General features: G+C 38.2%; 1 protein-coding gene and 1 pseudogene across 1 annotated transcript in view; both read right to left on the bottom strand.

Annotated features, from left to right (window-relative positions):
- The window catches only part of RNF130 (ring finger protein 130), a 114,554-nt gene that overhangs the window by 19,924 nt on the left and 66,749 nt on the right, over positions 1-27,881 (bottom strand). The window contains exons 4-5 of the mRNA XM_027096493.1: positions 9,272-9,343; positions 7,323-7,405 (exon numbers count right to left, since the gene is read on the bottom strand). Of these exons, the coding sequence (XP_026952294.1) occupies positions 7,323-7,405; positions 9,272-9,343 (155 nt within the window). The remainder of the gene's footprint in view (positions 1-7,322; positions 7,406-9,271; positions 9,344-27,881) is intronic.
- LOC113614738 (rab-like protein 2A pseudogene) lies at positions 14,154-15,927 on the bottom strand (annotated as a pseudogene).

Here is a 27,881-nt window from a genome sequence, read left to right as displayed (position 1 = left end):
CAACCGTCTGAAACAACTTTAGCCACTGGGGACAGACACCAAAAACAACGGGAACTACGAACCTGCAGCCTGCAAAAAGGAGACCCCAAACACAGTAAGATAAGCAAATTGAGAAGACAGAAAAACACACAGCAGATGAAGGAGCAAGATAAAAACCCACCAGACCTAACAAATGAAGAGGAAATAGGCAGTCTACCTGAAAAAGAATTCAGAATGATGATAGTAAAGATGATACAAAATTGTGGAAATAGAATAGAGAAAATGCAAGAAACATTTAACAAGGACCTAGAAGAACTAAAGGTGAAACAAGCGACGATGAACAACACAATAAATGAAATTAAAAATACTCTAGATGGGATCAATAGCAGAATAACTGAGGCAGAAGAAAGGATAAGTGACCTGGAAGATAAAATAGTGGAAATAACTACTGCAGAGCAGAATAAAGAAAAAAGAATGAAAAGAACTTAAGGACAGTCTCAGAGACCTCTGGGACAACATTAAATGCACCAACATTCAAATTATAGGGGTTCCAGAAGAAGAAGAGAAAAAGAAAGGGACTGAGAAAATATTTGAAGAGATTATAGTTGAAAACTTCCCTAATATGGGAAAGGAAATAGTTAATCAAGTCCAGGAAGCACAGAGAGTCCCATACAGGATAAATCCAAGGAGAAACACGCCAAGACACATATTAATCAAACTGTCAAAAATTAAATACAAAGAAAACATATTAAAAGCAGCAAGGGTAAAACAACAAATAACACACAAGGGAATCCCCATAAGGTTAACAGCTAATCTTTCAGCAGAAACTCTGCAAGCCAGACGGGACTGGCAGGACATATTTAAAGTGATGAAGGAGAAAAACCTACAACCAAGATTACTCTACCCCGCAAGGATCTCATTCAGATTCGATGGAGAAATTAAAATCTTTACAGACAAGCAAAAGCTGAGAGAGTTCAGCACCACCAACCAGCTTTACAACAAATGCAAAAGGACCTTCTCTAGGCAAGAAACACAAGAGAAGGAAAAGACCTACAATAACAAACCCAAAACAATTAAGAAGATGGGAATAGGAAAATACATATTGATAATTACCTTAAATGTAAATGGATTAAATGCTCCCACCAAAAGACACAGACTGGCTGAATGGATACAAAAGCAAGACCCATATATATGCTGTCTACAAGAGACCCACTTCAGACTCAGAGACACACACAGACTGAAAGTGAGGGGATGGAAAAAGATATTCCATGCAAATGGAAACCAAAAGAAAGCTGGAGTAGCAATTCTCATATCAGACAAAATAGACTTTGAAATAAAGACTATCAGAAGAGACAAAGAAGGACACTACATAATGATCAAGGGATCAATCCAAGAAGATGATATAACAATTGTAAATATTTATGCACCCAACATAGGAGCACCTCATTACATAAGGCAAATACTAACAGCCAGAAAAAGGGAAATCGAGAGTAACACATTCATAGTAGGGGACTCTAACACCCCACTTTCACCAATGGACAGTTCATCCAAAATGAAAATAAATAAGGAAACACAAGCTTTAAACGATACATTAAACAAGATGGACTTAATTGATATTTATAGGACATTCCATCCAAAAACAACAGAATACACATTTTTCTCAAGTGCTCATGGAACATTCTCCAGGATAGATCGTATCTTAGGTCACAAATCAAGCCTTGGTAAATTTAAGAAAATTGAAATTGTATCAAGTATCTTTTCCGACCACAACGCTATGAGACTAGATATCAATTACAGGAAAAGATCTGTAAAAAATACAAACACATGGAGGCTAAACAATACATGACTTAATAACGAAGTGATCACTGAAGAAATAAAAGAGGAAATCAAAAAATACCTAGAAACAAATGACAATGGAGACACGACGACCCAAAACCTATGGGATGCAGCAAAAGCAGTTCTAAGAGGGAAGTTTATAGCAATACAATCCTACCTTAAGAAACAGGAAACATCTCAAATAAACAAGCTAACCTTGCACCTAAACCAATTAGAGAAAGAAGAACCAAAAAACCCCCAAAGTTAGCAGAAGGAAAGAAATCATACAGATCAGATCAGAAATAAATGAAAAAGAAATGAAGGAAACAATAGCAAAGATCAATAAAACTAAAAGCTGGTTCTTTGAGAAGATAAACAAAATTGATAAACCATTAGCCAGACTCATCAAAAAAAAAGGGAGTAGACTCAAATCAACAGAATTAGAAATGAAAAAGGAGAAGTAACAACTGACACTGCAGAAATACAAAAGATCATGAGAGATTACTACAAGCAACTCTATGCCAATAAAATGGACAACCTGGAAGAAATGGACAAATGCTTAGAAAAGCACAACCTGCCAAGACTGAATCAAGAAGAAATAGAAAATATGAACAGACCAATCACAAGCACTGAAATTGAAACTGTGATTAAAAATCTTCCAACAAACAAAAGCCCAGGACCAGATGGCTTCACAGGCGAATTCTATCAAACATTTAGAGAAGAGCTAACACCTATCCTTCTCAAACTCTTCCAAAATATAGCAGAGGGAGAAACACTCCCAAACTCATTCTATGAGGCCACCATCACCCTGATACCAAAACCAGACAAGGATGTCATAAAGAAAGAAAACTACAGGCCCATATCACTGATGAACATAGATGCAAAATTCCTCAATAAAATACTAGCCAACAGAATCCAGTAGCACATTAAAAGGATCATACACCGTGATCAAGTGGGGTTTATTCTAGGAATGCAAGGATTCTTCAACATATGCAAATTAATCAACGTGATACACCATATTAACAAACTGAAGGAGAAAAACCATATGGTCATCTCAATAGATGCAGAGAAAGCTTTTGACAAAATTCAACACCCATTTATGATAAAAATCCTGCAGAAAGTAGGCATAGAGGGAACTTTCCTCAACATAATAAAGGACATATATGACAAACCCACAGCCAACATCTTCCTCAATGGTGAAAAACTGAAAGCATTTCCACTAAGATCAGGAACAAGACAAGGTTGCCCACTCTCACCACTCTTATTCAACATAGTTTTGGAAGTTTTAGCCACAGCAATCAGAGAAGAAAAGGAAATAAAAGGAATCCAAATCGGAAAAGAAGAAGTAAAGCTGTCACTGTTTGCAGATGACATGATACTTTACATAGAGAATCCTAAAGATGCCACCAGAAAACTACTAGAGCTAATCAATGAATTTGGTAAAGTAGCAGGATACAAAATTAATGCACAGAAATCTCTAGCATTCCTATACACTAATGATGAAAAATCTGAAAGTGAAATCAAGAAAACACTCCCATTTACCGTTGCAACAAAAAGAATAAAATATCTAGGAATAAACCTACCTAAGGAGACAAAAGACCTGTATGCAGAAAACTATAAGACACTGATGAAAGAAATTAAAGATGATACAAATAGATGGAGAGACATACCATGTTCTTGGATTGGAAGAATCAACATTGTGAAAATGACTCTACTACCCAAAGCAATCTACAGATTCAATGCAATCCCTATCAAACTACCACTGGCATTTTTCACAAAACTAGAACAAAAAATTTCACAATTTGTATAGAAACACAAAAGACCCCGAATAGCCAAAGCAATCTTGAGAACGAAAAATGGAGCTGGAGGAATCAGGCTTCCTGACTTCAGACTATACTACAAAGCTACAGTATGGTGCTGGCACAAAAACAGAAATATAGATCAATGGAACAGGATAGAAAGCCCAGAGATAAACCCACGCACATATGGTCACCTTATCTTTGATAAAGGAGGCAGGAATGTACAGTGGAGAAAGGACAGCCTCTTCAATAAGTGGTGCTGGGAAAACTGGACAGGTACATGTAAAAGTATGAGATTAGATCACTCCTTAACACCATACACAAAAATAAGCTCAAAATGGATTAAAGACCTAAATGTAAGGCCAGACACTATCAAACTCTTAGAGGAAAACATAGGCAGAACACTCTATGACATAAATCACAGCAAGATCCTTTTTGACCCACCTCCCAGAGAAATGGAAATAAAAACAAAAATAAACAAATGGGACCTAATGAAACTTCAAAGCTTTTGCACAGCAAAGGAAACCATAAACAAGACCAAAAGACAAACCTCAGAATGGGAGAAAATATTTGCAAATGAAGCAACTGACAAAGGGTTAATCTCCAAAATTTACAAGCAGCTCATGCAGCTCAATAACAAAAAAACAAACAACCCAATCCAAAAATGGGCAGAAGACCTAAATAGATGTTTCTCCAAAGAAGATATACAGACTGCCAACAAACACATGAAAGAATGCTCAACATCATTAATCATTAGAGAAATGCAAATCAAAACTTCAATGAGATATCATCTCACACCAGTCAGAATGGCCATCATCAAAAAATCTAGAAACAATAAATGCTGGAGAGGGTGTGGAGAAAAGGGAACACTCTTGCACTGTGGTGGGAATGTGAATTGGTACAGCCACTATGGAGAACAGTATGGAGGTTCCTTAAAAATCTACAAATGGAACTACCATATGACCCAGCAATCCCACTACTGGGCATATACCCTGAGAAAACCATAATTCAAAAAGAGTCATGTACCAAAATGTTCATTGCAGCTCTACTTACAATAGCCCAGAGATGGAAACAACCTAAGTGTCCATCATCGGATGAATGGATAAAGAAGATGTGGCACATATATACAATGGAATATTACTCAGCCATAAAAAGAAACGAAATTGAGCTATTTGCAATGAGGTGGATGGACTTAGAGTCTGTCATACAGAGTGAAGTAAGTTCGAAAGAGAAAGACAAATACCGTATGCTAACACATATATATGGAATATAAGAAAAAAAAATGTCATGAAGAACCTAGGGGTAAGACAGGAATAAAGACACAGACCTACTAGAGAATGGACTTGAGGATATGGGGAGGGGGAAGGGTAAGCTGTGACAAAGCGAGAGAGAGGCATGGACATATATACACTACCAAACGTAAAATAGATAGCTAGTGGGAAGCAGCCACATAGCACAGGGAGATCAGCTCGGTGCTTTGTGACCACCTAGAGGGGTGGGATAGGGAGGGTGGGAGGGAGGGAGACGCAAGAGGGAAGAGAGATGGGAACATATGTATATGTATAACTGATTCACTTTGTTATAAAGCAGAAACTAGCACAACACTGTAAAGCAATTATACTACAATAAAGATGTAAAAAAAAAATAGATGGTATGGTCTTGCAGCATCAGAGTCACCCAGGTACTTAATAAAAACAAACATGCCCGGGTCTCCCCTCAGGATTTGTTTCTGAAAGCTCCCCACTGATTCTGATTTTTGGAAGAAAAAAAGAGAAATAAGAATGAAACTCTTGAAAAAGCCAATGCTTGAGGGACAGAGAGAAAATGGAGCAAACTTCCCAGCATAATCTATTTTCAGCTGAGGCTCCCCTGAGGAAAACAGTGTCACCTTATTAATAACCATCAGTGGTTTTGGAAGCTTTCGTTCTTAGGTCTCAGATGGTCCCAAGGGCCCCTGGACTGAGATACGAAGCCAGAGAATTTTGAAAGACTCGGCTTCTTCCTGGCTACTCCAGTGTCAAAAGAAATCTGTGCAGGTAAAAACAATTTTTAAAAGCAAGTAAGAGCTGATTATGCTTTATAATGTATCATACTAATCTTTCCCCTGATCTGCATAGTTGACCTTTGAACAACCTAGGGGTGGGGTGGGGTTAGAGGTGTTGATGCCCCCATGCAGCTGATAATCCACATATAACTTTACAGTCAGCCCTCCGTATCCGCAGTTCTGCACATTCAACCAATTGCTGATCATGTAGTACTGCAGTATTTACTACTGAAATAGGTGGACCGGTGCAGTTCACACCCGAGTTGTACAGGGTCAACTGTATTTGTATGTGTATTTCCTTTAGCCTCATGTTTTTATACTGGAAAAACTGTAATTACACAGTTTAATTTTCTATAGCACAGGTTAAATTTAGTTTTACAGATTTCCCTTTATATGTAAACTAAATGATTTGACTTCCTGAATCTTCGTTTTCTGTTTCAGTATATGGAATTATTCTTAAGTTTTGATTAAAAAAACCCAGATCTTTCTAGGCTCAAAATATATAACTTTGTGAATAAGTAAACTAACACCAGTAGCCTCATGGAGACAACTACTACTAATTATTCTATTCATTCACATGTTCCATATAATTAGAAGGTAGGAGTTATGTGGATGTCTTTTAAAAGAGAAGGGAGAAGGAAAAGTCTTTTGATTTTAGGCTCCTCAGTAGGTGACCTCATATTTTTCCAGTCAATGCTCAGAATTGTGTATCTTAGTGTCTCATACTCCCTAGCTTGGCATAGCACCATGGTAGAAATCCACACACTCTTTTTAGGGCACCAGAGTATAGGTGAACATCCTCCTTTTGGAGGGAGGCATGTGGCCCTACATAAAGAGCAGAAATAATACAGAGGCACACCTTTATATTGGCTCTGCCATTTCTGACTTGTGTGACCCTGGCAGCTCTACTATTGACTTTGCCATCCCTTACTGGACAATGGGGAGAGAGTAGATGTAAACTGCACAGAGCAGAGTACCTGACGTGGGGCAGGCACACAGCACATACCAGTCCTCCCCACTTTACACAGCCAAGGCTCAAAAAAAGATTTAATCCAAGTCCTAGAGTTCTGGTACCCAGCACCAAGTGAACACTGCTGAGGCTTTATCAGAGAGCCTAGTGATGTACTCTGATTTAAGAAGGAGAGGAACAGTGGCTAGTTCTGAAAACCACAGAAGTTACAGAAATAAAAATTCTTGACCTTAATGTTTTTAGGCTACTAATGTGCCTCCACACAACCTGTGGAGGTTGTGCCCCTGTGTTTCTCATAACTAGAAAAGGCTTTGCAATCAGTTCTTGCTGAGGCACATGGCTCACCACTATGTGCAGTGTGCAGCTGGGCCTCTGCCTACCAGAAAAGCCGTGGGTAAGGTGGCTCTCAAAAGCAAGTGGATACCCACTCTGAAAGGGAGATGTACAAATCACATTAGTATCATTCTATTCTTTTTTTTATTTTTTTGTGGTACGTGGGCCTCTCACCGCCGCGGCCTCTCCCGTTGCGGAGCACAGGCTCCAGACACACAGGCCCAGTGGCCATGGCCCACGGGCCCAGCCACTCTGCGGCATGTGGGATCCTCCCAGACCGGGGCACGAACCCGTGTCCCCTCCATCGCAGGCTGACTCTCAACCACTGTGCCACCAGGGAAGCCCAGTATCATTCTATTTTAAACGAAGAAATTTGACATACTTGCAGGGGAGAATCCGGACAACATCATTCTGTTTATAGCTTTCTATGCAGACTGCACAATGATCAAAGTCTGGGTCTGTTTCCTGAAATGAAAAGCACAGCAATGAAAGTTATACGCTAAAGCTATAAGTACCTAAATGGAGGAGATACGATCCAGCTAAGATTTTTCCTGTGGCAACTGTGGTAAACAGGTGATTATAAAGTGAAAGGTTATAAAAAAAAAAAATGTAACGTTTCCATTTGCTTAACTGTATTGACCCAAATTGTAACTAAGCCAGTCTATTTTGTTTTTAAACTATGGTGTAACAATTAATACTAATTCTTTTTGTGAAACGTCTTAGAAATCAGAATACTAATTTTTTTTTAAGATTCAAATCAGCTATCACCTTGGACCATCTAGTGCTGCATCACTATACTGGTCTGAGTAGGTTTTCCTCATCAGGACGCTCATCTGACCACACAGTTAAGTACAGGCAGAAAAGATGGTTGAGCCCCCTAAAGACTCACCCCAAGGATAGGAGCTGTGCATCTGGTCATAGATTTGGGGTAGAGAACAGTCATGGACTCAACTCTATACTAGGTCTTTATCAAGCGTCAGGAAGAGTCAGCCAGGTTTTTGGTCACCCAGGGTAATTGATCTCCTTCCTCCTCTGGATTGGGGAAGGGTTCCCCTGCCTTGTCATTAAACAGAGCACTACCAGGAAAGGCAACACTATTTGCTGTGTCACTGCCACTTGGACTGAAACTCAGTAGGGTAACTCTTGACAGGTCTAGGAGGTACAAACTTTAAAAAAGTGTTGGTTTTAATAAGGAAAGATGGTTTTGTATTAGCATGGGGGGACAAAGTAGGATGGGTAGGTTGGGTGAGCTCCAGGGAAGTTCAAATTAATGTGGCAGCTGAAGGCTACCAGGTCAAAAAAGCATTTATATTGGTGACCACTCCTCTGGGGTTAAAGTACAGCTGTTGTGATGCTGCTTATATTTTCTGCAAGTGTTTTTACTTTTTTCTTTCTTTAGTATACCATGAAGTTCATTGAAAATGTTTCTATCTTCTGGAGCTGTGTCAAGGAAAACTAGATGTGGGGTGTCAAGGCAGTGGGAATAAAAATGAGTAAAGTCAAGAAAGTGGTAAAACTTAAGAGGATGGAGAATCACCTGTAATTATCCTTCCAGAGCTCTCTGGTAAAAAATTAGAGTTGGTTTTGGGGCAGAAGACAGGTTTGGTTTTATAACTTCAGAGATGCAATTTCTTCATTCTAGATAACCTTAAATATATTGAACACAGGGTCTCACATTAAGTTGCTGTTTTGTCCATAGAGAGCAGAAACAGGGCTCTACCTAATTCTGAGATCTGACTGAAGAATTAGGGTCAGGAATCTCAGCCATAGATGGCCTCTATCACTACCTCTCTGAGTCATTTCCCCTAAGCCACTAGATCCAACCCTAACAAACTGTGCCCTTCTTTCAAACTGCTTAGCCCACTGTACAGAAAGCACCTTGTTAACCAACACTCCCTTGAATGTGGGTCTCTAGTTCTCCAGCTAACTGGTGAAGAACCAAAACACAGAAGAGAGACGCAAAGTCGCATGAAGCACAGGAAGAGAATGCACATTCCTGGCTACTTAGAGTTCTTCCCCCAAATATGCTAGGTTTTAGCAGAAGAAAACCGTTGAACACCACAGCTAGGGAAACTGTAAGTAGTCCGGTGATGCTAATTATGACAGGGGCATTTAAAATCCAGGAAAATTAGAGAACTGTATGGAGGGTCTCTGAATGACAGGCATACTAAAAATAAGATTTCAAAGAGAAGCTACTTTAGATAGTATGCTTGGAGAAAAAGAATAATCTAACAAAGGAGACACAAATGGTTAGGGTATACTCCCGCCCACCAAATCAAAAGCAAAATACTTTACTGTTTTTATAGTGTTAAAGTGATTTCATTACTGTACCTTATCACCCTTTTTCACTGTTCTGGTTGTTAATTTGCTGATGGCTTTCTTGGCTGCATCTCCAAGACGACGCTATGAAAATTGCAAAGAAAAACAGACATTAAGTGCAAGATCTCTGGATGTTCTTTTTTTTTTTCTGATATTTCAGCTAGCTTTATTTTATTAAAATTTTTAATTGAGGTATAATTGAGATACACATTATATTAGTTTCAGGTGTACAACATGATTTGATAGTTGTATGTTTTGAAATGATCACAATAAGTCTAGTTAACATCTATCACCATACAGAATGTTTTTCTTCTTGTGATGAGAACTTTTAAGATGCACTCTAGATGATGTTCTTTATTTTAAAATAATTAAATGTATAAAGTCCCTATTATCCTACATTACTTTCCATGTCATATTGTATGAGAGGATTCTAAAAAAATAATTTAAAAAAGAGAAAAACTGGCAGTTTTCCCCACAGATTTAGCATTCTGGTAAATAAGTGTATATAGTAAAAAAGCCAGGTGTCATAATCACCATTGCATTTTGCATCTAACAAATGTGAAATATTACAGCATTATCAACATCTAGTTCTTGTACATGTCAGAGCTACTGCCACTGTTCTAATAGCTTTCCTGTTCTGCTCCAAGGATGACCCTTATTAGATATATAAGCTCTGTCTTTGTGAAAAGACACCTCTAAAGCTCCTTAAAATTGCTTATCATATCACTGTGGGAGAAGGGATACAATCATGAGCTCTACTTCTGACTCTGCCACTGCTATGCTCCGTGATCTTAGGAAGGTGCATTTACCTTTCCAAGCTTGAGTTTTTCTCATTTATCTAAGAAGGTTAAGTCAGAAAATCTCTAAGGCTGAATTTATCCAGCATTTTGCAGACATTGCCAACACTGTTAGACACCAAGTACCCAAAGATGAAAAGACAGTGTACCCCTAACCTTGAAAAGCTAACTGAATTGGAAAGCAGACCAGTAAACACATTTTCATCAAGTGCTGTATGACGGAGCATGCCCAGGTGGTGTGGCAGCACAAAGAAGGCAAAATAATGCAGGTGGGGTGGGATAGAGCAGCAGAGGACTGCCAGGGAAGGCTTTGAGAAAATGATGCCTGAGCTAAGACTTGGAAAAGTGAGTAGGAAGGAGTTAGATAAGGAGAGCATTGTGATAGGAAGGGGGATTCTGGACAAAGGAATAGTCCACTAAAGACAAACAGGTGTGAAGCACAGGTATGTGAAGGAAATTACAGTTCGATATAACTATAACTAGGGTAAGCATATATTACTCAAATTAGAATATTTTGAGAGTCAGAGGGCCCTGTTAATAATTACACTGGGACAACGGGCGCAAACCAAGACTGTTCCAGGCACACTGGGACAGATTGTCACCCTGCATATAACCAGATCCTAAACTGTGGTGCGAGGCAGATGGTGAGGCTGAAGGGGTATGGTGGGAGCTAAAACAAAGGAGACCTTGGATTCTACACTGAGGATAAGACAAAAACAACATAAAATTTTAGGAGGAATTTTAAAGTACACAAAAGAAACCGGAATTTAATGGACCTTTAATGTATTTATCATTGACTTTCAATTATCAGTATTTACCTATATTCTTCATCTATTCCCCCCCCTTTATTATGCTAGAGGATTTCAAAGCACATCACAAGCACTGTAGGCTTTCACCCATAAAGTCACCCCAAGTGAACTATGTCTAACAGATATGGGCTTTTGTTTGGTGCCACTGTCTTATCTAACAAAACTAACAATAATTAATAAACATAATCTAACACTCAGACTATTTCCCCAGCTGCCTCCAGAATGCTTGAATCAAGATACAAAGTCCAAACATTGCATTTGGTTGCTATGTGTCTCAAGTCTCTTTTAATCTGAGTCCCCTCTATCACATACATGCATGTATACATATACATGCATACATACATAAATATTTTTAAAATAGCCTTATGGAGATATAACTGACTTAAACTGCATAAAGTGTACAATTTGATGTTTTACCTTGACTATGAAACCATCACAACAATCAACATAGTCTATCATCCTCCCCAAATTTCCTTGTGCCTCTTCTTAATCCCTTCTTCCTGCCACCTTTTCACTTCATCCTCCATGAACTACTTTCTGCTACTATAGTTTGTATTTTTGAGAGTCTTATATAAATGGAATGACAGTATGTTCTATTTTGTGCACGCTTTCTTTCACTCAGCATAATTATCTTGAGATTAATCCATGTTGTTGCATGCATCAATAGTTCATTTCTTATGCTATGTAGTATCCCATTGTATAGACATAACACAACTTATTTATCCTTTTCCCTGTTGATGGGACATTTGTATTGTTTTCCAGTTCTGGCTGCAATGAATAAAGCTAAAAACAGCAGTCTTTACTTTTCAAACAGCGTACATGTCTTTGTAAGGATTTATACTTTCCTTGTGCTGGGGTAAATAGCTATGAAGTAGGGAAGACTGGCTAATATGGTAGGCGTGTGTGACTTTTTAAGAGACTGCCAAAGTGTTTGTTAAAGTGAGTGTACCATTTTACATTTCCACCAGCAGTGTATGAAAATCCCAGTTCCTCCAAATCCTCACCAACACTTGGTATGCCCAGTCTTTTTCATTTGATTGTAACCATTCTAATAGGTGTGCAGTGGTATCTCATTGTGGTTTTAATTTGTATTTCTATAATGACTGATGATGTTAAGCATCTTTTCATGTACTCATTTGCCATCTGCATATCTTCTCTGGGGAAGTGTCTGCTAGAATCTTTGGCCCATTTTTCTAGAGTTGTTATTATTGACTTGAGAGTATTTTACATATTCTAGAAGTCCAGTGTGCTATCCATTGTGCTACAGAGCCACCTAGAGAGTAGTTTACATACTCGAGATATAATTCATTTTGCATATATTTTCTCTCATTCTGGCAGAAGTTTTTAATTTTGATGAAGTCAGTTTATCAATGTTTCATTTGTTGATTGTGCTCTGGTATTGTATCTAAGTAATCTTTGCCTTATCTCAAGGTTACAAGAGTTCTCCCTATTTTCTTTTCTAGAAGTTATATGTAGGCCTTTATATGTAGGCCTCTGATCCATTTGAGTTACTTTTGCATATGGTTCAAGGTATGGATCAAAGTTTTTTTTTTCATATGACACACAATTGTCCCAGCACCATTTGTTGAAAAGGCTGTCCTTCCTCCACTGAATTGCCTTTGTACGTTTGGCAAAAATCTGTTGCCCATATATGTGTTGATCTATGGCTGAACGCTATTTTGTACCATGTATCTATTTGTCTATCATTAAGCAAATACCACACTGTCATGATTTCTGTTGCTTCGTAACAAATCTGAAATCAACTCCAATTTTTTTCTCCTTTTCCAATGTCTTTTTGGTTGTTCTTGATCCTCTGCATTCCCATATTAATTTTAGGTCCATCTTGTCAATTTCTATTAAAAACAAAAGCCTCCTGGGATCTACACTGGGATTGCACTGAATATATAGAACAATTGGGAGACAAATGACATCTTAACAATATTGAGTGGTTCCCCGAACACTGTATATCTCTCCATTTATTTAGTTTTTATTTTTCTCAACAATATTTTATAGATTTCACTGTATAGATCTTATATATCTTTTGTGAGATCTCTAAGAATTTCCTGTTTATGTTATTTCCTGTTTGATGCTAATGAAAATGGTATTTAAAATATTCAATTCCCATTCATTTCTTGTATAGAAATAAAATTCATTAATGTATAATGATCTTGGGACTTCCCTGGTGGCACAGTGGTTAAGACTCTGAGCTCCCAATGCAGGGGGCCCAGGTTTGATCCCTGGTCAGGGAACTAGATCCCACATGCATGCTGCAACTAAGAGTTCACATGCCACAACTAAGGAGCCCACATGCCACAACTAAGGAGCCAGCAAGCTGCAACTAAGGAATCCGTGAGCCACAGCTAAGGAGCCCACCAGCCGCAACTAAGACCTGGTGCAACCAAATAAATAAATAAAAAAATATATTAAAAAAATAGTTATAAAAATGTATAATGATCTTATATCTTGCAACCTTGTTAAACCCATTTGTTACTTCTAGTAGCTTTTTAATAAATGCCGTCAAATTTTCTTCATAGACAATAACGTCATCTGCAAATGACAGTTTTACTTCTTCATTTCTAATATGGGTACCTTTTATTTTTCTTTTTCCTTATTGTGCTGGCTAGAACCTCCAGTATAATGTGGAAACAAAAGTCATAAGAGCACACATCAGTCTCGTTTCTAATCTTAGGAAAAACCATTTAGTCTTCCCCTTTAAATATGATGGTAGCTGTCAGTTTTTCATAGATGCCCCTCTTCAGTTTAAGGAAGTTACATTTTATGCCTACTTTGCTAAGAGATTTCTAAAATGTAATTCAACCCTTACTGTAAAAAAAATAAAACAGAAAAAAATAAAAACAATGGAAATAATGCACAAGATGATCATAAAAACACATTAGTGAGCCACAAGTACTAGAAAGAAGCGGAAAAGGCAGCAGGATGGTTCTTTTGCAGCCTCTGTCACCAAAGGACAGAGTCACACAATGTCCATACTAGTCTTCAAAAAATGAGAGAAAGCCTCATATGATGAAAGAGGGGTTTTAACAGTACCTCTTTAAGAAGTCAAGTTCTTGTAATCCAAATGGGTTTGGACCCAATGGCCTACTGACCTTTGACGTTTACCAACAAAGTTTGTGTACGGCCAGATCTGACACCTTTCACTTGATTTTTTTTTTTTTTTTTGCGGTACGCGGGCCTCTCACTGTTGTGGCCTCTCCCGTTGCGGAGCACAGGCTCCGGACGTGCAGGCTCAGCGGCCATGGCTCACGGGCCCAGCCGCTCCGTGGCATGTGGGATCTTCCCAGACCGGGGCACGAACCCATGTCCCCTGCATCGGCAGGCGGACTCTCAACCACTGCGCCACCAGGGAAGCCCTTTCACTTGATTTTAATGGCAAATCTGTGCCTGTGGTCTTGGCCTCACTGTTCACCAAGGTACTGGCTGTACCTACAAGAGCTCGTGAAATACCATAGGTGCTCAAAAATCCGTGAAGTGAACAGCTGTCTGCTCAAAACCATTTTTTAAAAAGTTTGTTGGGAGACTAAAAAGGATAAAGGATGGTAGGTCATGTGTAAAAAGGATGGAGGCTTCCCAAATTCCACGGGGATGGAAATGGGGGTAATCAAGGATTAGAAATCATTCCCTTGGTGGAGATGCAATGAATGGACCCTGAGGTCAGTTCTGGGAGAAAAAAAAAAACTCACCTAAATTTCTAAGAGACACACAAAGCATGTTCCCTGATTCTCTTTACTGTCTGGCCATGGAGGGAAGGTTGTAATACTGATCTCTAATTCTGCTTTACGGTCTAATGTGGACCTCTTACATCGGTTGAGGGCACTTGCTGGTGCTATCCTCATCCCTGTCCCTGAGTACAGGGGAGGAGACAACTGTGAGAAGGTATCATGGGCAATGAAGTAGGGGAGGCAAATGGGATTGGTGGGTTTTCAGGAGGTTCGTGGGAGATGGCTTGGAAGGGCTTCTCAGTTTTGAGATGGGCTCACAATGCTGCCCCATTGCTTCTTAGTTGGGCATATCCTCCTCCTTCTGCTCCTTCTATCCAAGTCAAAGTCCTCGAGCTCCTGCAAAACCTCATCCATGAAGTGTACAGGGTGTTCTAAGACACAGCCAACTGAACTGCATCATTGGAAAGCTTTTCACTGTTGGTACCATCAGCGGTTGAGACAAAGTATGGGAGCAGGGAGAACTGGGCAAAACTGAAGATTTTGGGGGTCACCTTTATGTCTGCAACAATTTTTTTGGCCACCAGATGCACAGGATCTCTGGCCTGAACTCCCAAAGCCCCATTTCCCAAGGTGCTCAGGTTCTTGTAGGTGACTTTCCTCTGACATCAAACAGCACGATGTAGGTGTGGGCCTTGCAGTAGGAGGCATGTGTGCTCTGGAACTGCTCCTGGCTTGCTGTGTCCAAAAAGTCCACAAAGATGAGACCAGTAAGATACTGTCCACCATGGCCATGTGCTTATACAGGGTCAGGGTGTATGTGGACAGCTGCTGTGGCTGAAATCCATCTATGATAAATCTCTCCATAAATTTGGGCTTGCCCATGGTGCTGTCCCACTGGCAGATGATCTTCATGTTGTCATCAGCATTGTATTTCTCTTGGTTCAGCTCACAGGGTTTGGCTCTGTCCTGGGCCATTGGCTCCTGGCTATAGAGGGGCCCAGCCCAGGGGAAGGGACTCTTGTCACTGTCAGCCTGTCATTCCAGGAACCAGGCCCTCCGTCTGGCTCAGGGCCCAAGGAAGGCCTCAGAGAGGTGGTTCCCACATGCTGAGCCTGCCATTGGGGAGGCTTTGTCCTCTTGGATAGTCTTGGGTGAGGGCTGGAGACCAGGGATACTGCAGGTTGGCCAACCCTTGGCCAGCTGACCCCTAGGCCCTGTACACTGCCGTCCCTGGACCCTATATCATCCCAGACACCCTGCTAAAAGTTTTTAATCAGGAATATATGCTGGATTTTGGTAAATGTTTTTTTCCTGCAGCTGTTGAGATCATATGGTTTTCCTTTTTTTGGTCTGTTAATATAGAAAATTATATTAATTTTTTTTTTTTTTTTTTTTTTTTTTTGTGGTAAGCGGGCCTCTCACTGTTGTGGCCTCTCCCATTGCGGAGCACAGACTCCTGACACGCAGGTTCAGCACCCATGGCTCATGGGCCCAGCTGCTCCGCGGCATGTGGGATCTTCCCGGACCAGGGCACGGACCCGTGTCCCCTGCATCGGCAGGCGGACTCTCAACCACTGCACCACCAGGGAAGCCCTGATTAATTTTTTGAATGTTAAATCAACCTGCATTCTTGGGATAAATGCCACCTGGTCATGATGAACTATCTTTTTTATATATTGTTAGATATGATTTGGTAAAATTTGTTTAGAATTTTAAAATCTATGTTCAAGAGGGATTCTGTAGTTTTCTGTTTTGTAATGTTTTTGTCTGGTTTTGGTACCAGGATGATGCTGGCTTCATAGAATGAAATGGGAAGTATTCCTATCTTTTCAGTTTTCTGGAGTTGGCATAGAATTGTTATTATTTCTTCCTTAAGTTTTTGTAGAACTCACCAGAAACCATCTGTACCTGGAGTTTTCTTTTTTCGGATAGTTTTAAATGCAATTTCCTTAATAGATATAGGGCTATTTAATTTATCTATTCACCTTGAGTGAGCTTTGGTCATTAGTATGGAATGACCACACTAATGGAATTCATCCATTTCATAGAAGTTGTCAAATTTATTGGCATAAACTTGTTCACAAGATTTCCTTACTATCTCTATAATCTGCAGCGATGTCATCCCATTTTTGATATTGCTAATTTGTGCCTTCTCTTTTTCTCCTGATCAGTTTGGCCAGAGGCTTATCAATTTTATTGACTTTCTCAAGGAACTAATTCTTTGAGTAATTTTCTCTGTTTTTCTGTTTTCTAGTTCACCAACTGCTGCTCTGATCTTTCTTATTACCTTTCTTCTGTCTACTTTTGGTTTAATTTGCTCTTCTTTCTCCAATTTCTTAAGGTGTAAGCTGAGAGTATTAATTCCAGACATTCTTCTCTAATATAGAAATTGCTTTAGTGGCACATTCAAAATTTTGATATATTGTTTTCATTTTCATTCAGTTCAAATGATCTTCTAATTTCCCTTTTGATTTCTTCTTTATCTCATGGGTTATTTAGAAGTTCGTTTCCACATATTTGGGGGTTTTCCAGAGATTTTTCTGTTACTGATTTCTAATTTAACTCCAGTAGGTCAGAGAACATATTTTGTGTGACTTGAATCCTCTTAAAATTTTGAGACTTGTTTTATGGCCCAGAGAGCATTTCCAAAGAATGTATGTTCTGCTTTTGTTAGAGGGAGTGTTCTGTAAACATCAATCAGGTAAAGTTAGTTGATTATGCTGTTCAAGTCTTTTACGTACTCAATGATTTTCTGTCTCCTTATTCTTTCAATTGAGAGAGGGGTAATGAAATCAGACTATAATTGCAGGTTTGTCTATTTCTCACTGCAGGTCTATCAGTTTTCACTTCATTTTTTTTTTAGCTTTGTTATTACCTGCATAAGTGTTTAAGTGTATCCCTGGCAACAGGTTTGCTCTGAAATCTCCTGATATTAATTAGCCTCTTCAACTTTATTTTGATTTGTGTTGGTTTTGTGTAGCCTTCTTCACCCTTTTAACCTATTTATATTTTTATATTTAAAGTAGGTTTCTTACAAGCAGCATATGGTTGGGTCTTCCTTTTTTAATCCAATCTGCTAACCTCTGCTTTTAACTGCGTGTTTAGAGGGTATACTTTAATGTGGCTATGATATGATTATGTTTATGTATATCATTTTGGTATTTGTTATCTATTTGTCCCATCTGTTCTTTATTCCCTTTTCCTGCTTTTTTTCTGTTTTGTTTAGGATTGAGTTTTTTGTTTTGTTTTGTCTTGTCTTTTTACAATTTCATTTGTCTCCGTTGGATTTAGCTATAACTCTTTGTAGTGTTACTTTAGTGGTTACTTTAGGTTTTAAGTATGCATCTTTAACTTATCACAGTCTAATTTCAGGTGATTATACTACTTTACATATAGTGTAAGAGCCTTACGACAGTATTCTTTCATTTCATCCCTCTCAGCTTTTGTGCTGTTGTCACCCATTTTACTTATATAACTCCACTATATATTATCACATTTCTTTATACAAATATCTTACAAATTAAAAAATCTTTTAATTGTGGTAAAAACATGTAACATAAAATTTACTATCTTACCCATCTCTAAGTGTACACTTTGGTAATGTTATGTACATTCACATTTTTATGCATCAAATCTCCCAAACTCTTTTGTCTTGCAAAACTGAAACTCTATATATCCATTAAACATTCCCTCCTTCCACCCCCACCCCGAGTCTCTGGCAACCACCATTTTACTTTCTGTCTTTGAATTTGATTACTCTAGGTACCTCATGTAAGAGGAATCATACAGTATTTGTCTTTTTATGACTGGTTTGTTTCACTTGCCATAGTGTCCTCAAGGTTCCTCCACAATGTAGCATGTGTCAGAATTTTCTTCCTTTTTAAGGCTGAATAATAATGAGGCTTAATAATATTTAAGGCTGAGTGATATTGTATGTATACACTACATTTCCTTTATACATTCATCTATTGATGTACACCCAAGTTGCTTCCACTTTTGGCTATTGTGAATAATGCTGCTATTGAACATGGGTATAAAATAATCTCATTGAGATCCTGCTTTCAATTCTTTTGGTATATACCCAGAAGTGAAATTGCCAGGTCGTATGGTATTTCTATGTTTAATATTTTGAGGAATTGCTATACTGTCTTCCACAGTGGCCTCACCATTTTGCAATGCCTAAGGGTTCTAGTTTCTCCTCATCCAAGAAATATTTATTTTGTTTTTTAAAAAATATTAGCTCTAATGATTGTGAAGTGATATTTCATTGTGGTTTTGATTTGCATTTCCCTAATGATTAGTATGTTGAACATCTTTTCATGTGGTTATTGGCCATTTGTATATCTCTCTTTTTTGGGTTGCTTTGGGTCTTAGTTGTGGCACGTGGGATCCTCGAAGCGGCATGTGGGATCTTTTGTTGAGGCACACGGACTTCTCTAGTTGTGGTGCGCGGGCTTAGGTGCCCAGCGGCATGTGGGATCTTAGTTCCCCGACCAGAGATTGAACACACATCCCCTGCATTGGAAGGCAATTCTTAACCACTGGACCACCAGGAAGTCCCTGTATATCTCTTTTTGAGAAATGTCTTTTTAAGTCTTTTGCATATTTAAAAAACCAGGTTTGCCTGTTTTGTTGAATTGTGGGAGTTCTTTATATATTCTGGATATTAACCCTTGCCAGATACACAATTTGCCAATACTGTCTCCTATTCTGTGGGTTGCCTCTTCATTCTAATTTACTGTGTCCTTTGCTACACAGACATTTAAAATTTTGATACAGTCCAATTTATCTATAATTTTTATTACTTGTACGTTTAGTGTCATATCTAAGAAGTCACTGCTAAATCCAATGTTATGAAGCATTTCCCTTATATTGTTGTATAGTTTTAGCTCTTATGCTAAGGTCTCTGACCCATTTCAAGTTAATTTTTGTACATAGTGTAAGGTAATGGTCCAACTTCATTTTTTTGCATGTGGATATCCAGTTTTCCCAGCATCATTTGTTGAAAAGACTGTCTGTTCCTCACTGAATGGTCCTGGCACCTTATCAAAAATCATTTGAACATATATGTGAGGGTTTATTTCTGGGCTCTCAATTCTATTCCACTGGTCTGTCTGTATGCCAGAACCACACTGTTTTGATTACTGTAGCTTTGTACTAAGTTCTGAAATCCAGAAGTTTGAGACCTCCAACTTTGTTCTTCTTTTTCAAGGTTGTTTTGACTATTTGGACCCCTTGAGATTCAATATGAATTTTAGGATAGGATTTTCTATCTTTGCAAAAAAGCAATTGGGATTTTGATAGGGATTGCACTGAATCTGGGTACTATTGTCATCTTTACGATATTAAGTCTTCTAATCCATGAACATAGTATGACTTTCCAATTATTTGCATCTTTAATTTCTTTCAGCAACGTTTTGTAGTTTTCAGTGTATAAGTCTTTTACCTCCTTGGTTAAGTTTATTCTTAAATATTTTACTCTTTTTGATGCTATTGTAAATGCATATTGTTTCCTTAATTTCCTTTTTGTTCAGTGTTAGTATACAGGATATATTTTGAAGGTAGATCTGAGAGGACTGATAGATTAAGTGTGGAATATGGGAGAAAGAAAGGGGTCAAAGATGATGCTGAGCAGCTTAGAGACATAAGGAAGATTCAGGAAGAGCAGATTTGGAAGGGGAAATCAAAAGTTCAGTTTTGGGTGTATGAAGTTTGAGGAAGTATCCCGAGAACTAAGAAGTGACTACTGGAGATGGCAAGTAGAGGTCACGGTGGCCTCGACAATAATCGTTCAGTGGAAGGACAGGAAGAAAAGCCTGATGCAATGGCCTTCAACTGGCACAAGGTGGTGGTGTCAGTGTACCTTTTAAAATCTTACCAAATTTCCTCATAAAAATGCACAGAGAAACTTTGAGAGTAAAAGTAAAAGCCCACAAACATCTTTAACAAAACCAGGTGAAAGGGTATCTCACAAACCCCAGACTACAAACCCCAGTACCTACAAGTAGGTGGGGTCAAACCACAAACTACAGCATTATTCTACAGATACACAATCAGCAGCTGTGCTGAAGTAGTGGAGGGAAGAGAAAACGGGTTCTGACAGTCCTGAGTGCTTGATCCATCCATTATGAAGCTCCCATCAGTCTTTCATCTGATTTTAGCATCCACAGATGAGCACTATAAATCCATCATTTCATTGAGGGTAATGAAATGGTGATTTTCTAATTCTATAATTCATTTGTTAGTTGGAATTCTTCTATAAGGAAGTTTCCCTCATCAACTAGCTGGTTACTATGCAATACAATTTGTACAGAAAAAATAGATGAGTCAGTTTTTAAAAACTGATTTTCAGAATAACAAATTGGTTCTCTAACAACCTGCAGTTTCAATCAACTGCAATATTTATTCCCTGAATGCTCAGTCTCATATTTGACTGATATAGGGAGCTCCTTTAAGATGGCACCCAGGTCATTTTGATACCACCACAGTAGTCTTCAATAGCTTCCTTGCTAATTGGTACAATATTCATCTTATAAATTTGCTTCCCTAAACCTAAAAAAAGCCTTTTCTCCAAGGATGCCTGGGTGGTTTTTTTTTGAGTGGGAAATGGTATTTGAAAATAACCCTAGAGCAGTCTGAGGGTGGAATGGGGTGGGAATGGAGATTCATTATTTTATTAAGAATATAAAATAATTTTCTAATTCTGTCATTCCTTCTGCATTTATTTGGCTGCATTGGGTCTTTGTTGCTGCACACAGGCTTTCTCTAGTTGTGGCGAGCAGGGGCTACTCTTTGTTGCAGTGCGTGGGCTTCTCATTGCAGTGGCTTCTCTTGTGGCAGAGCATGAGCTCTAGGCACGTGGGCTTCAGTAATTGAAGCATGCGGGCTCAGTAGTTGTGGCTTGCGGGTTCTAGGGCACGCAGGCTTTGGTAGTTTTGATACGTGGGCTCAGTAGTTGTGGCTCACGGGCTCTAGAGCACAGGCTCAGTAGTTGTGGTGCACAGGCTTAGCTGCTCCGCGGCATGTGGGATCTTCCCGGACCAGGGATAGAACACCCCCTGCACTGGCAGGTGGATCCTTAATCACTGTGCCACCAGGGAAGTCCCCTTCTACATTTATTAGTTGGAATTCTTCTATAAAGAGAGGTATTCATTGTTACTGGGTTGTCATTGCCATGGACAGAGGAGCTCTGTATTCTTTAGTAAAAGGAAAATAAACCAGGAGTCCATACTGACATTTTCAATTCAATAAGATTAAAGGATTATTATAATATTTCTGTATTTTAAATATTTATTCTCTTACTCTGATTCTTGCCTTCTAATATCATCAACATAATTACTTATTTGCTTTATTCTACAATCTACATATAATAGTTTCAAAATAACAATACTACCAACAATAAGGCTATTAAATGCAGCTTAGACTTTTTTCTTTTTGCCAATAGAGTAATTTTTTTAATATAGTCTCACATGACATCATATTTGAATTTTATTGCCCTTTTACCAGAAATATAAAGAAAAAATTATGTGGAAGAAAAAAATGTAATTAGAAACAATAAGTTAACCAAAAGAAATACCCAAGTAAGGAACAGTAAAATTGCATTTAAGAAAATTCAATAGATATCCATTAAGATTTTTCTATCACTGACACAAAATATGAATTTGATTTTTTAACACCATTTAAACCATTTCTTCACCAAAAATACAAATATAAAACAAAAAGGCCAGTTTAACATTCTAGCTCTCAAAAATGAAATCTTAATTGGTGTTGCACTCCCATTTAGCTCACATACTCTGTACATCACTATTTAGTGATGGTTCTGTTTTCAAAAGAAAAATTAGACAAAATAACTATTTTTCAAAAGAGGTCAGTTGTCAATATTCTTTTTAATGATAAAATATATACTCTTTAAAATAAAATAAGCTTAGAGACAAAGAAATGAATTTCAGTGACTATCAGTATATTCCTAAGAAACAAAAGCTGATGTTTTATTCCAATTCCTATGGTAAACTGAGTTATTATGATAATATATAATATCAAGAAAAGAAAAGCTTTTGATACCTCAGAACTGCAACATAAAAAGAATTTAATTTGGGAAGTTAAATTCAGGATTAAAGGATAATAAACTTCTTCTTGGAACTTTTCATCTTAGTCATCTGATCTTTAATACAGATCCTCACACAAGAGATGATTCAGTCTTATACTGTGGGTTGCTTAATTTTTTTGCCCACAATACCAAACTTTTTTTAATCCAAGGAAACGTACCATTATTTTAAGACATATTATTATTTTTATATATTTTAGAAAGATAAAGACACTGCTAATTAATATTTGATTATATACTTTCTTATTCTTTATAATTTCTATTTTACACACAGAGAAAAAAATTTAGACTCCACCCCCACCCCCCTGCCGCTTTCCCCCCTTGGTGTCCATACGTTTGTTCTCTACATCTGTGTCTCAATTTCTGCTGTGAAAACTGGTTCATCTGTTCCATTTTTTAGGTTCCACATATATGTGTTAATATACGATATTTGTTTTTCTCCTTCTGACTTACTTCACTCTGTACGACAGTCTCTAGATCCATCCACATCTCAACAAATCACCCAATTTTGTTCCCTTTTACATATGTACCACATCTTTATCCATTCGTCTGTCGATGGGCATTTAGGTTGCTTCCATGACCTGGCTATTGTAAAGAGTGCTGCAATGAACATTGGGGTGCATGGATCTTTTTGAATTATGGTTTTCTCTGGGTATATGCCCAGTAGTGGGATTGCTGGATCATATGGTAATTCTATTTTTAGTTTTTTAAGGAACCTCCTTACTGTTCTCCATAGTGGCTGTATCAATTTACATTCCCACCAACAGTGCAAGAGGGTTCCCTTTTCTCCCCACCCTGTCCCAGCATTTGTTGTTTGTAGATTTTCTGATGATGCTCATTCTAACTGATGTGAGGTGATACCTCATTGTAGTTTTGATTTGCATTTCTCTAATAATTAGTGATGTTGAGAAGCTTTTCATGTGCTTCTTGGCCATCTGTATGTCTTCTTTGGAGAAATGTCTATTTAGGTCTTCTGCCCATTTTTTGATTGGGTTGTTAGTTTTTTTAATATTGAGCTGAATGAAATGTTTATATATTTTGAAGATTAATCCTTTGTTGATTCATTTGCAAATATTTTCTCCCATTCTGAGAGTTATCTTTTTGTCTTGTTTATGGTTTCCTTTGCTGTGGAAAAGCTTTGAAGTTTCACTAGGTCCCATTTGTTTATTTTTGTTTTTATTTCCATTACTCTAGGAGGTGGATCAAACAAGATCTTCCTGGGCTTCCCTGGTGGTGCAGTGGTTGGGAGTCTGCCTGCCAATGCAGGGGACACGGGTTCGTGCCCCGGTCCGGGAAGATCCCACATGCCGCGGAGCGGCTAGGCCCGTATGTCACGGCCGCTGAGCCTGCAGGTCCAAAGCCTGTGCTCCGCAACGGGAGAGGCCACAACAGTGAGAGGCCCGCATACCGCAAAAAAAAGATCTTGCTGTGATTTACGTCAAAGAGTGTTTGTTCTTCCTATGTTCTCCTCTAAGAGGTTTTTTTTTTTTTTTTTTTTTTTTGCGCTATGCGGGCTTCTCACTGTTGTGGCCTCTCCCATTGCGGAGCACAGGCTCCAGACGCGCAGGCTCAGTGGCCATGGCTCACGGGCCCAGCCACTCCGCGGCATGTGGGATCTTCCTGGACCAGGGCACAAACCCGTGTCCCCTGCATTGGCAGGCGGACTCTCAACCACTGCGCCACCAGGGAAGCCCTCTAAGAGTTTTATAGTGTCCGGTTTTACATGTAGGTCTTGAATCCACTTTGAGTTTATTTTTGTGTATGGTGTTAGGGAGTGTTCTAATTTCATTCTTTTACATGTAGCTGTCCAGTTTCCCCAGCACCACTTACTGAGGAGACTGTCTTTTCTCCATTGTATATCCTTGCCTCCTTTGTCATAGATTAGTTGACCATAGGTGTGTGGGTTTATCTTTGGGCTTTCTATCTTGTTCCATTGATTTATGTTTCTGTTATTGTGCCAGTACCATATTGTCTTGATTACTGTAGCTTTGTAGTATAGTCTGAAGTCAGGGAGTCTGATTCCTCCAGCTCCGTTTTTTTCCCTCAAGAATGCTTGGCTATTCGTGGTCTTTTGTGTCTCCAAACAAATTTTAAGATTTTTTGTTCTAGTTCAGTAAAAAATGCCATTGGTAATTTGATAGGGATTGCATTGAAACTGTAGATTGCTTTGAGTAGTATAGTCATTTTCACAATATTGATTCTTCCAATCCAAGAACATGGTATATCTCTCCATCTGCTGGTATCATCTTTAATTTCTCTCATCAGTGTCTTATAATTTTCTGCATACAGGTCTTTTGTCTCCCTAGATAGGTTGATTCCTAGGTATTTTATTCTTTTGCTGCAATGGTAAATGGGAGTGTTTTTTTAATTTCTCTTTCAGATTTTTCATCATTAGTGTATAGGAATGCAAGAGATTTCTGTGCATTAATTTTGTATCCTGCAACTTTACCAAATTCACTGATTAGCTCTAGTAGTTTTCTGGTGGTATCTTTAGGATTCTCTATGTATAGTATCATGTCATCTGCAAACAGTGACAGTTTTGCTTCTTCTTTTCCGATTTGGATTCCTTTTATTTCCTTTTCTTCTCTGATTGCCGTGGCTAGGACTTCCAAAACTATATTGATTAATAGTGGTGAGAGTGGACATCCTCGTCTTGTTCCTGATCTTAGAGGAAATGCTTTCAGCTTTTCACCATTGAGAATGATGTTTGCTGTGGGTTTGTCGTATATGGCCTTTATTATGTTGAGGTAGGTTCCCTCTATGCCCACCTTATGGAGAGTTTTTATCATAAATGGGTGTTGAATTTTGTCAAAAGCTTTTTCTGCATCTATTGAGATGATCATATGGTTTTTCTTCTTCAATTTGTTAATATGGCATATCACATTGATTGATTTGTGTATATTGAAGAATCCTTGCATCCCTGGGATAAATCCCACTTGACCATGGTGTATGACCCTTTTAATGTGTTGTTGGATTCTGTTCGCTAGTATTTTGTTGAGGATTTTTGCATCTATATTCATGAGTGATATTGGTAATTTTCTTTTTTTGTAGTATCTTTGTCAGGTTTTGGTTATCAGGGTGATGGTGGCCTCATAGAATGAGTTTGGGAGTGTTCCTTCCTCTGCAAATTTTTGCAAGAGTTTGAGAAGGATCAGTGTTAGTTCTTCTCTAAATGTTTGATAGAATTCACCTGTGAAGCCATCCGGTCCTGGACTTTTGTTTGTTGGAAGATTTTTACTCAGTTTCAATTTCATTACTTGTGATTGGTCTGTTCATAATTTCTGCTTCTTCCTGGTTCAGTTTTGGAAGGTTATACCTTTCTAAGAATTTAAGAAGAATTTCTTAAATTTAAGAATTTCTAAGAATTTAGAAGAAATTCTAAGAATTTCTTCCAGGTTGTCCATTTTATTGGCATAGAGATGCTTGTAGTAGTCTCTTAGGATGCTTTGTATTTTTGCGGTGTCTGTTGTAACTTCTCCTTTTTCATTTCTAATTTTATTGATTCCAGTCCTCTCCCTTTCTTGATGAGTCTGGCTAATGGTTTATCAATTTTGTTTATCTTTTCAAAGAACCAGCTTTTAGTTTTATTGATCTTTGCTATTGTTTTCTTTGCTTCTGTTTCATTTATTTCTGGTCTGATATTGATGATTTCTTTCTTTCTGCTAACTTTGGGTTTTGTTTGTTCTTCTTTCTCTAGTTTCTTTAGGTGTAACATTAGGTTGTTTGAGATTTTTCTTGTTTCTTGAGGTAGGCTTGTATAGCTGTAAGCTTCCCTCTTAGAACTGCTTTTGCTGCATCTCATAGGTTTTGGATTGACATTTGTCTCCAGGTATTTTTTGACTTCCTCTTTGATTTCTTCAGTGATCTCTTGGTTATTTAGTAATGTGTTGTTTAGCCTCCATGTGTTGGTATTTTTTATGTTTTTTTCCCCTGTAATTCATTTCTAATCTCACAGCGTTGTGGTCAGAAAAGATGCTTGATATGATTTCAATTTTCTTAACCTTACTAAGGCTTGATTTGTGACCCAAGATGTGATCTATCCTGGAGAATATTCTGTGCACACTTGAGAAGAAAGTGTAATCTGCTGTTTTTGGATGGGATGTCCTATAAATATCAATTAAATCTCTCTGGTCTATTGTGTCATTTAAAGCTTGTGTTTCCTTATTTTCTGTTTGGATGATCTGTCCATTGGTGTAAGTGAGGTGTTAAAGTCCCCCACTATTATTGTGTTACTGTCGATTTCCTGTTTTATAGCTGTTAGCCTTATGTATTGAGGTGCTCCTATGTTGGGTGCATATATATTTATAATTGTTATATCTTCTTCTTGGATTGATCCCTTTATCATATTATGTAGTGTCCTTCCTTGTCTCTTGTAAGATTCTTTATTTTAAAGTCTATTTTATCTGATATGAGTATTGCTACTCCAATTTTCTTTTGATTTCCATTTACATGGAATATCTTTTTCCATCCCCTCACTTTCAGTCTGTATGTGTCCCTAGGTCTGAAGTGGATCTCTTGTAGACAGCATATACATGGGTCTTGTTTTTGTATCCATTCAGCAAGCCTGTGTCTTTTGGTTGGAGCATTTAATCCATTCACGTTTAAGGTAATTATCGATATGTGTGTTCCTATGACCATTTTCTTAATTGTTTTGGGTTTGTTTTTGTAGGTCCTTTTCTCCTCTTGTGCTTCTCACTTAGAGAAGTTCCTTTAGCATCTGTTGTAGAGTTGGTTTGGTGGTGCTGAATTCTCTTAGCTTTTGCTTATCTGTAAAGCTTTTGATTTCTCCATTGAATCTGAATGAGATCCTTGCTGGGTAGGGTAATCTTGGTTGTAGGTTCTTCCCTTCATCACTTTAAGTATATCATGCCACCCCCTTCTGGCTTGTACAGTTTCTGCTAAGAAATCAGCTGTTAACCTTATGGGAGTTCCCTTGTATGTTATTTGTCATTTTTCCCTTGCTGCTTTCAATAATTTTCCCTTGTATGTTATTTGTCGTTTTTTCCTTGTTGCTTTTAATAAATTTTTCTTTGTCTTTAATTTTTGCCCATTTGATTACTATGTGTCTTGGCATGTTTCTCCTTGGGTTTATCCTGTATGGGACTCTCTGTGCTTACTGGACTTGGGTGGGTATTTCCTTTCCCATGTTAGGGAAGTTTTCTACTATAATCCCTTCAAATATTTTTTCAGGTCCTTTCTCTCTCTCTTCTCCTTCTGGGACCTCTATAATGC

The sequence above is a fragment of the Aethalodelphis obliquidens genome, unplaced genomic scaffold (genome assembly GCF_003676395.1).
Source record: "Aethalodelphis obliquidens isolate GAN/ISIS:26980383/991018 unplaced genomic scaffold, ASM367639v1 scaffold102, whole genome shotgun sequence".
In the NCBI taxonomy this organism is placed as follows: domain Eukaryota; kingdom Metazoa; phylum Chordata; class Mammalia; order Artiodactyla; family Delphinidae; genus Aethalodelphis; species Aethalodelphis obliquidens.
The sequence above is the reverse complement of the archived record's forward strand: the minus strand, read 5'-3'. Positions and strand labels throughout refer to the sequence as shown.